This window comes from Panthera pardus, unplaced genomic scaffold (genome assembly GCF_024362965.1).
Source record: "Panthera pardus isolate Hobbes unplaced genomic scaffold, ASM2436296v1 HiC_scaffold_3, whole genome shotgun sequence".
In the NCBI taxonomy this organism is placed as follows: domain Eukaryota; kingdom Metazoa; phylum Chordata; class Mammalia; order Carnivora; family Felidae; genus Panthera; species Panthera pardus.
The window spans coordinates 30,795,085-30,805,159 of NW_026526876.1; the positions used below are offsets into that span (position 1 = coordinate 30,795,085).

A 10,075-nucleotide genomic window follows, 5' to 3' on the forward strand; every position below is an offset into this window, starting at 1 on the left:
CGCCTTGCTGTGCTCATCCCTACACAAAGGAGCGGGTGGTCCCTATGGGAGGGACCTTGGCCAAACCCCTCCCGTTAGAAGCCTCCTTTTGCCCAGATCCCGGGGCAACAGCTGCAAACAGAATAAACAGGCACTGCTCCGTCTACATGGGCACTTTAGCCTTCAGGGGAAAGACAAATAGTTACGAGCTGAGAAAAGTGCTGAGGATCCAGAGGCACTGACAGAGCCAGGATCCTTGGCTGCCCTCGGCTCTGGCTACAGATAAGATGGAAACCCAGCCTCTGAAGAGTAGACGTGGATGTTGATAAACAAAAGGTCTCATGTCCTCGAAATGGCCCAGACATTTGGGCTGGGGCAAAAAAAAAAGTTCTGTGTTTGGCAGATTTGAGGGTGGGCAGCGTGCCAGGAGCCTGGATAAGGGCTGTAGGCTTTGTGATTCCGTGTATTTCCACACACATCAGCAGTGCAGAATTTTAACCAAGTACTGGATGTTGAACCTGACCCCCCAGGGTATACAGTTTAGTCTCTGTGGCTCCAGTAGGCCCACCAGGGCCCTGCCTGGCCTCAGAATCGTCACTGGGAACATCAGCAGTCTCTGTGCAGGGGCACTGGGGAACCAGCCCTTGTCCCTCACCCTGACTCACAGCTACCTCTGCACCCTGCCAGGTGCGCATCGAAGTGTTTCGGGCAGAGGAGTTGATGGCATGTGCAGGACTGACCTCACCCAGAATCGTCCCTCTGTATGGAGCTGTGAAGGAAGGTCCTTGGGTCAACATCTTCATGGAACTCTTAGAAGGTAAGGAGCCAGGTTCAGAGCCAAGGGTTGACCTTGGTCCCCAGTTATTCCATTTTTAATCTCTTGACCCTGCGACATCAGCCGGAAAGGCCTACTTTCCACCACCTGCCCTTTGAAGGCCTTTGCCTGTGGCCCGCTTGCAGGCCTGGAAATGCACCATGTAAAGACTGGCCGTTGGTCTCCTAGGTGGCTCGCTGGGCCAGCTCATAAAGCAGAAGGGCTGTCTGCCGGAGGACCGGGCCCTTTACTACCTAGGCCAGGCTCTGGAGGGGCTGGAGTACCTTCACACCCGAAGGATTCTGCACGGAGATATCAAAGGTGAGGCTTGTGCCCCCACCACCCTGGTCCCCAGCGGCCTCCTCCTTCCTTACCTCAACCTGCCTGACTTCCTCCCAGATCTTCTGGGCCTGCCTGACCGTCCCCAGTGGCAGGTCCCACATCAGGCTGGCAGGGCTGTGCTGGCAGGAGGGGGAAGTGTGTTCCCCAGGCCCTTAGCCCGGCACCCTCGTTGCCAGTGGGCAGTGCCTGCAGAGAACTGCGGATGGAGTTCCTAAGCACTGGTGGCCACTGGGGGAGGGTGGGGGCAGCAGAGCTGAGTGGCAGTGTCCCAGGAGTAAACTGTCCCCAGACCTCAGAGATCCGCCTGCTCCCTGCCTCTAGCCCGAACTGATAAACCTCCTCCCTTCCTTATGACTAATAAAACTAATCAGAAGCAGGCAGCTGTCATGTAGGGTCAGCCAGAAACTGCCTCCCTGGAGGTCCAGATGGGGCTGGGGCCTGGAGTGACTCACCTGTTCCTCTTCTTCTCTGGGGTGGCCTGGCAGCTGACAATGTGCTCCTGTCCAGCGATGGGAGCCGTGCAGCCCTCTGTGACTTCGGCCATGCTGTGTGCCTTCAACCCGATGGCCTGGGGAAGTCCTTGCTCACGGGTAAGCCCCGCCTCCTGCCTCCCTCCCCCACGATGACAGTCACCACTAGCCTTCACGAAGCATTAGCCTTCTCCTGTGCTTTCTGTAATAGCAGTCAGAGGTGTGAACCCTTTTTCTCCACCACAGTATTTCAACCCATCAACAACCCTAGGTTAGCAGAAAGTTTTGTTACGCTTAAATGCAAGAATGAGTATCAGGTCCTCGTTTCTGATATTCCTGCTACACAGAGAAGGGAACGGAAAGGCTGGCTGCCTCTCATCCAGCCTTTTCTGGGTGGCTCGGCTCCCAGCCTGTGGCCTCAGCCATCCTGGGCCTCTGAGCACAGTTTCTGGAAGCACAACACGAGGGCTGACCAAGAGGCCTGGGCTCTGTAGCTGGAGAAGCATCTGTTTTTAACTTAAATCTTCTGATTAGTAAAGTAATCCACATCCATTGTGACATATTTAGCAACTACAGAGTGAAGTGGTGTAGAAGAGGAGGGAAAAAGGAGCTACCCTGTTCCTCTTGCCCAGAGACATAATCACAAACATTGTAGATCACTCCTTCCATCTCCTTTTTTTCTTCCTGTACCTCGTTAAGGCCATTATAACACAATTCTGCTCTTTTTTCATTTATAGCGTTCAGCATAAGGTTATTTCCTCTTGAGCAAAGGAAAATCAACCTCTTATTTATTTATTTAGAGAGAGAGAGAGAGAGAGAGAGCAGGGAAAGGGCAGAGGGAAGAGAATCCCAAGCAGGCTCCACAGTGTCAGCACAGAGCCCCGTGTGGGGCTCGAACCCACGAACTGCAAGACCATGACCTGAGCCGAAACCGTGAGTCAGACGCCCAACGGAGCCACCCGGGCACCCTAGGCAAAAACCTTTTAGAAGTGATTCTCTGACAGGGCACCTGGGTGGCTCAGTCAGTTAAGTGCCAGACTTCGGCTCAGGTCATGATCTCATGGTTTGTGGGTGCCAGCCCCGTGTCAGGCTGTGTGCTGACAGCTCAGCGCCTGGGGCCTGCTTCAGATTCTGTGTCTCCCTCTCTCTCTCTGCCCCTCCTCTGCTCACCCTCTCTCTCTCAAAAATAAAAAGCATTAAAAATTTTTTTAAGTGATTCTCTATCATTAGAGGACTGTCTTGGTCATTCTGAAGATGTAAATTGAACACAGACACCTGCCTGTATTATGAAAATAATTTCTTTTCTAAAATCTTTTGCAGAAAGTAGAACTAAGCAAAAATAAAAAATACAGATCACCAGAGTGGGGGAAACAACTTCCTATCTGGTATCGATCCTTCTAGTCTGCCTAGAAGTTCGTTTGGTCGTTTGGTTGTTTTTGTGTTTTTCACTTGCTAACATTGCGGGAACATCATACCATGAGTTAGTCTCCTGCCACATAATTTCGAATGCCCAGGCCCCTCCCCATTGTTAAAAAAGCACTCGAAGAGTTTGGGCCAATGGGTAGAGCCCATATTTTGGGTGATGCCTTCTTCGTGCCAGTCTCCAGGGGAGCCCCTGCCTTAGCTCATCCCTGGCAGATTTGAGCTGGAGGCTTTCTCTCTACTCGAGGCCCGTTAACAGAGACAAATTCAAGGTATCTCGGGAATTGACTGGTGGGGTCACTGCCAAGGCTCTTGCCCCCCAGAGTTCACGGTTGGCTTTTCCGCCTCGCCTCACCCCCTCAGGGGACTACATCCCTGGCACAGAGACCCACATGGCTCCAGAGGTGGTGATGGGCAAGCCCTGTGATGCCAAGGTGGACGTATGGAGCAGCTGCTGTATGATGCTTCACATGCTCAACGGCTGCCACCCTTGGACCCAGTACTTCAGAGGGCCACTGTGCCTCAAGGTCAGTGACAGCATGTGGGAGGGCCAGGAGGCCCACGGGCCTGGGGCTGCAGACTTGGGGCGGTCCCCATTTTGGCTGCTCTTCCGTGGCCGATGGGAACAGGAAGAGGCCTCATCGTAAACGTGGGAGCCTCACTAAAACACTTGCCACCCAGATCGGTGGGCCCAAGGGGACATCCCAGGTGAGGGATCTCCTTAGGTTCGTGGCAGGTCAGGGCTGTCTTCCACTCGTAGGCTGGGTGCTGGGAAGTGAGTGGGGGGTGGGGGGGGGGGGGTGGGCAGGCCACACACGTTGCCTTCTGACCCACAGATTGCCAGCGAGCCGCCACCTGTGAGGGAGATCCCACCGTCCTGTGCCCCTCTCACGGCCCAGGCCATCCAGGAGGGGCTAAGGAAAGAGCCTGGGCACCGCGCGTCTGCAGTGGAGCTGTGGAGGAAGGTCAGCCTGGCCCTGCAGCATGGTAAGAACCCCACACCGGCTGCAGGGGTGAGAGAGTCAACACGGCCCATACCCACCCAGCACCAAAGAGATTCTCGCCGGGACATGCCGGAGGGCCCGCACTGCAGGGTCGTTTGCAGGAGAGGAGTAGGCTCAGTGGCGGGTCCCTTGCTGGGAGACTGGAAAGGCCAGAGGCAAGGGTGGTGGGCAGGGTGGGCCCCGTGGAGCACCACGCAGCAGTTAAAGCAACCCAGTGGAGCAGAGCAACCTGGCTGGATTTTGAAACCGTGGTGTTCTGGGCAAAAAGGAGACGGACAGAGCGAGGCCTAGAACACAATACCTTTTCTGTAAACGAGATACTGAAAAATAAAAACAACACAGTTTGCAAGAACACGATCGAACCCAAAGTGACACAGCAAATATAATAGAAGGTCACGGGGCGGGGGAGGGGGGGGAGGGGGTGGGCGGTGCAGGGGAGAGGCAGTGGTTATGGGAATGAAAGGGGAATAAATAAAACAGGAGAGAGATCCTGAATGCCCCCCCCCACAAAACATAGATGAACTGCCCCCCCCCCCCGCCCCACTCCAGAGAAAGCGTGGAGTGTGGGGAAGAAGGGGTAAGAGAGATGGGGGCGGGGCCAGTGTAGATGGGAACTCAAAGTTGGTGTTACCTCGGAGCTGTCTTTAAATCTTTACCATTTACAAAGTCCTTCTCTGGAGCCAATTCTGGCATTTTTAAATTTGTGATGGTTACCTAGAAGGAAAATAGAATAAAAGACAGAAATACCATCCTGTTCCCACTGTGGGAGGCCGTCTTACGGAAGAGGCCTCCTCCGAGACCACAGCGTCCCCTAGTGGGGCAAGAGCCCTCCGTCACTGCTTGCCTCCAGCCCTCTGCTCCGGAAGGGCCACCTGGCCGGGCCTGTTTGCACCTCACCGCCTGTGCTCTGTTTTGTAGTGGGAGGTCTGAGGAGCCCTTGGAGGGGAGAGTATAAAGAGCCACGACATCCGCCGCCACACCAAGCCCATCCACCGCCCAGCCAAGGCCACTCTCCCCGGACGCCACAGGCCCAGCCAAGGGAGCTCTCACCTGGGGCTCCGGGGCCCCAGCCAACCGAGGACACGACAGGCGGGGCCCCTAAGCTCCAGCCTCCTCTACCCCCAGAACCCCCAGAGCGGAACAAGTCTCCAAGCCTGAACTGGGGCAAGGAGGAGTCTGGAACATGGGAACCATTACCTCTGTCCTCCCTGGACCCGGCCCCTGCGAAAAACCCCAGCTCGGCGGAGCGGAAGGCGACCTTCCCAGAGCAGGAGCTGCAACAACTGGAAATAGGTATGGGCGGCCACGGCTGCGACCTCTGGGTCCCCGCGCACAGACCTGGGCCTCCCCCAAGGCCCGGGCTTCATACCCTGCACAGCCAGCATGGGCTCTCTTCTAGGCCCTTCCCTCAGAGGTCAGCTCCTGCGGTCCGTGCAGCCCCACACACAGCCGGGCCGGGCCACTCCCGGTCTTCCACAGCCATCCTCTGCCTTCCTCTGCAGAACTATTTCTGAACAGCCTGTCCCAGCCGTTTTCACTGGAGGAGCAGGAGCAGATTCTCTCATGCCTCAGCGTCGACAGCCTCTCTCTGTCAGACGACAGCGAGAAGGTAAGCCGGCCGGGGACCCAGGGCCGGGGCACGGAGCTTTGTGTCCAGCTGGTGAAGGGGCTGTGTTCAAGTAGCGGCGAAGGGAGGCTGGTGGGGGGTCACCCCTTCCTTTTGGAAGGGCTCCCCACCGGGGCAGGGTGTCGCGCTTTCTCAGGATGAGCCAATCCGTCTCCAACGCACCTGGGGAACTGGGGAACCGTTTGGCTACTCGCGATCGTGGGGATGGAGATTTGGGCTTGGGGCCCCCTAGAAGTACTCTTCACCCCCCCCTCCAGACCCCAGCTTAGCCCCAAAAGTGCCCAGTGGGGCCACGCTCCAGCCCGGGACACGAGCGGTTCCTCGCCCCCGAGCCCTTCCGCCCCAAGCCCCATCAAGGCCAGAGATGGTTCCCCAAGCCCAGGGGCCTGAGTTGCGCCCCCTCTTGTTTCAGAACCCGTCAAAGGCCTCTCAGAGCTCGCGGGACACCCTGAGTTCCGGTGTGCACTCATGGAGCAGCCAGGCAGAGGCTCGCAGCTCCAGCTGGAACATGGTGCTGGCACGGGGGCGGCCCACCGACACTCCAAGCTACTTCAATGGTACACCCCAATACTTGCCCGCCCAGCACCTGATCGGCCTGCGACGAGGGAGTCCGAGGCAGTTTATGTCCCCCTTCTCCTGGCGCAGCGGGGGAAGGGAGAGGAAGGCACCGGGCGCCCGGACTGGAGGAGCCTGGCCACGAAGTCGGTCTAGAGCAAAGGCCCTGATTGCCCCAGAGCCTTCCCTGGTGGGGCAGTCAGTGAAGGACCTGGCCCCTCATGGGTTGCCGATGGAGTTCTAGAAGGCCCCTACTGTGGGGCACGGAGCGGTCTCTCCTGGCCTAGCGTCAAGAAGTAAATAATGCCTTCCAAGGGGAACAGGAGGAACGAGGCCTTATGAGCATTTAAAAAAAAAAAATTTTTTTAATGTTTATTTATAATTTTTGAGAGAGAGAGAGCACAGGTGGCAGGGGGGCAGAGAGAGAGAGGGAGACACAGAATCCAAAGTAGGCTTCAGGCTCTGGGCTGTCGGCAGAGAGCCCGACATGGGGCTCACGAACCGGGAGATCATGACCTGAGCCGAAGTCGGCCGCTTAACCGACTAAGCCACCCAGGTGCCCCGACCTCGTGAGCATTTTGATCGAGAACTCCGCAACAAGTTTGCTGGGATCCTCCTCTGGGATTTAAAGTCATTAAGACGAGAAAGAAAACATACATGGACTTGTTTTCAAGGGTGGCTGCGTAGGCTATGTCGTGATTTTGATAGAACGAGGGTTTCATCAGCTCCCACTCTTACCAGGGCCGGTGTGACACATGGCATCAAGCCCCCGTGGCCTGGCCGACGGCTGTCCCAACTGAGGGGACATTACAGCCTAAGTTGCCCGCAATCTAATTTAAGAGTCTCTGTTTCCACTTCCTTTTTGCTTTGTGTGCAGGTTGGAATACTAGTTCCCCATAAGAGCCAACCTTAGCTCTTTGCATTGTGCAGGCCAAATTCTAGACGTTGACAGAAAATTACCAGGAAGAGCTAGCAGGCGTAGAACATTAGGGCCACTCCAGCCTAAATGTCACATCGGCTTCCTCACAGCCATCCTGCGTCCCTCTCCGTGGGGCTCCTTACAGAGAGCCAGCAGCCACTCTCCTGATGGTCACCTTGCCTGCCTTCTAGGTGTGAAAATCCAAATACAGTCTCTCAACGGCGAACACCTGCACATCCGGGAGTTTCACCGGGTCAAGGTGGGGGACATCGCAACTGGCATCAGCAGCCAGGTAAGGGGACAGGTGCACACTTAAGAGGCAGAGTCCCAGAAGTCAGTGTACCTGGCCCAGCCCTCCAGGGGGAAGGCTTTTGAATAAGTAGAAATGGCACTGTAGGGAATAGTTGACTTCGGTTATCCCCCAAGGGCTCAGGGCAAGCCCCGCGGTGGTGACTGAGGGGTCCCCAGGACGTACCCTTGGGCTGGTTGAGATTCTCCAGAAAGAAAGGCAAGGGTATGCCTTCGGGACAACCCACCTGGCTGGAGAGAGACCTCCGCTTTGCACTTCTGGGCAGCCCCCAAACCCCATGCTGCAGTCTCAGGCCTGCTGGTTTGCTCTGCCCCCAGATCCCAGCCGCAGCCTTCAGCTTGGTGACCAAGGACGGGCGGCCCGTGCGCTATGACATGGAGGTGCCAGACTCGGGCATTGACCTGCAGTGCACCCTGGCCCCTGATGGCAGCTTTGCCTGGAGCTGGAGGGTCAAGCATGGCCACCTGGAGAACAGGCCCTAACCCAGCCTTCCACCACTGGCTCCGCTCCACCAGAAGCGGCCTGCCTTCTTGGTGTCAGTGCCGCCCCCGACACACGGGCTCAGCCTGCTCCCGGGGACCCGCCACCCTGTGGCTCATTGGTGGGACTAGGGGTGAGCAGAATGCCTCCCAGGATCTGCTGTGTCCTGCCTGACCCTGCCAAGAGAACGCCCGGTGCCCACGTGAGGAGGAGGAGGGAGGCAGGAGGCCGCTCCCCATGGGGAGCCAAAAGGGTCTTCTCTGCTCTGGTCCAAACAAGCTGGCCTGACCTGCTTAGATCAGTGACCACTTGCTGGCAATCAGGATAGAGCAGCTTCCGGCCTGGGTCAGGGAGAGGTGGGCGAGCCCCTCGGCCTCCAAGCAGGTGTCAGGGTGTCGAGTGTCCCAGGACCCACACCCAGGTCCAATGCAGGAGCGGGACGGCAGGCGTACCCACCCCCGGATTAACGGGGAGCCCTCTGACCCCCTTGCCTGGCCATCGAACCCCCTTTTAGACCTAGCAACTTTTCTGCCAGAGTCAGGGAGGGAGGGAGGCCGGACACTGGAAGTCTCCCAGGGAGAACATGCTCATCATGTTGTTGCAGCACAGGTCCTGAGCCGAACTGCGCTTCAGCCAAGGACCAGAGGTGTCTTAAGTGAAATGGTTCTCAGTCCCCAAGCACATGTCCCTTTGCTGCCGGCCACCAGTCTTCCCCAGAGCCGCAGGCTCTGAGCCCCAGCACTGCTCCCGACTGGCTGGCACTCAGCCCCCTCATCTGTCAAAGTGAAGGGCAACGGGAGCCCTACCCGGCAGGAGCCGTCTGGAGCTGGGGTGTGGCAGATGTGTGAGAAAGCAGCAGCCGCAGGCACCCCCCCCCCATCCACCCCACCCCCACCCCCCGTTCCTCCCGGCCACGGCTTGGAACATCATGCACACCAGCTTCCTGAGACACAGCCCCGGCATCACACTCACACCAGCCCCGCCCTGCCCCTCGTCCAGGGACAACTGCCAACTGCACTTTGCACTCTGATGACCTCAAAGCACTTTCACGGCTGCCCTCCAGGAGGGCAGGTCAGTGGCTCTGCACGCGCAAAAGCAGGCCAGGAGATGGGGTGAAGGGATTCAAGTCTTGACCTGTCTTTACGCGCACGACCCCTCAAACCTCCGTTTTTCTTTAAGATGAGCCCCACCCCCCACCCCGTTGCCCCAGCCCTGTCTTTTCTTCAGTGGGGGTGCTGATCAGGACTCATGTAGCATTAATCAACTGTGAATCATTGTGTGGGGGCCTGCCAGCCTCTGCTTCCGGGGGTGAGGGGTGGCCCCTGAGATCCCTCCTTGGGAGAAGCTCGTCCCCGTGTCTTGCCAAGGCGGCGTCTGTCCAGCTATCCACATCGAGCCATTCTCCTCCCCATGGAGGGACCCCCAGCCCCCAGGACGTGAAGATCTCCAGCCTTGTTACTGCAGAGTTCAGGTTGTAGAGAATTCTTTGTAAGCAATAAAGTTTGGGGTGACGACAAACGTGTTAGGCCGTGGCTGTCCCCACTCTCACCTGCCTACTTACAGATCCTAACAGCTGCCTCCCTTTGCCTTCTTGGTGGGATCTTCCCAGGTCTGCCCTTTATTGTGGGCAAGGACTGTTTTCAACCCTTGAGCGAGGTCACTCTTCCCCCTTCCCCCTCCCAGTGGGAGCTTCCAGGCCTCCTTTTGGCCTATCTATTCAGACCAGTTAGGCAAGATGCCCCACCTGGTGGCAGTAGGGAAGCCCCTGGCCTGGGGGGGGGGGGGGGGGGGACCAGGAGCCCAGAACAAAGACTGCCCCACCCACTCCTGTCCCTGAGGCCTGGCTTCCAGGGAACAGAACCGGGAGCCAGCCTAGACTCCCAGCCCTGAGTGACCAGAGTTGACTTGCCAGGAGTGGGCTCCTGTCTGAGGATGAATTCCACCCACCCTCCCCCCACACCCCAGGCCGCCCTGAGCACATGGTGCCTTGTCAAATCTGGCTGCACACCCCCGGAATCCTTGCTCAAGTATGTGCGCATGCCCCAGGCAGGTGCAAAGGCCATCCAAGCTTACCGGTCGCGGCCCTCTCTGGGACTGCTGGGAAGAGCCAAGCAGTCAGTCTTGCGTCTTTGGAGAGGGCTGGGGCTGCGGGG

The 10,075-nt window shown here is 57.6% G+C and overlaps 1 protein-coding gene across 1 annotated transcript in view; it reads left to right on the plus strand.

Moving 5' to 3' along the window:
- Window positions 1-9,440, plus strand: part of MAP3K14 (mitogen-activated protein kinase kinase kinase 14) — a 43,849-nt gene extending 34,409 nt beyond the window's left edge. The window contains exons 7-16 of the mRNA XM_019434791.2: window positions 667-796; window positions 983-1,114; window positions 1,621-1,725; window positions 3,391-3,554; window positions 3,864-4,014; window positions 4,950-5,324; window positions 5,534-5,640; window positions 6,071-6,215; window positions 7,324-7,424; window positions 7,760-9,440. Of these exons, the coding sequence (XP_019290336.2) occupies window positions 667-796; window positions 983-1,114; window positions 1,621-1,725; window positions 3,391-3,554; window positions 3,864-4,014; window positions 4,950-5,324; window positions 5,534-5,640; window positions 6,071-6,215; window positions 7,324-7,424; window positions 7,760-7,924 (1,575 nt within the window). The 3' untranslated portion in view covers window positions 7,925-9,440. The remainder of the gene's footprint in view (window positions 1-666; window positions 797-982; window positions 1,115-1,620; window positions 1,726-3,390; window positions 3,555-3,863; window positions 4,015-4,949; window positions 5,325-5,533; window positions 5,641-6,070; window positions 6,216-7,323; window positions 7,425-7,759) is intronic.
- Window positions 9,441-10,075: the final 635 nt, after the last annotated feature.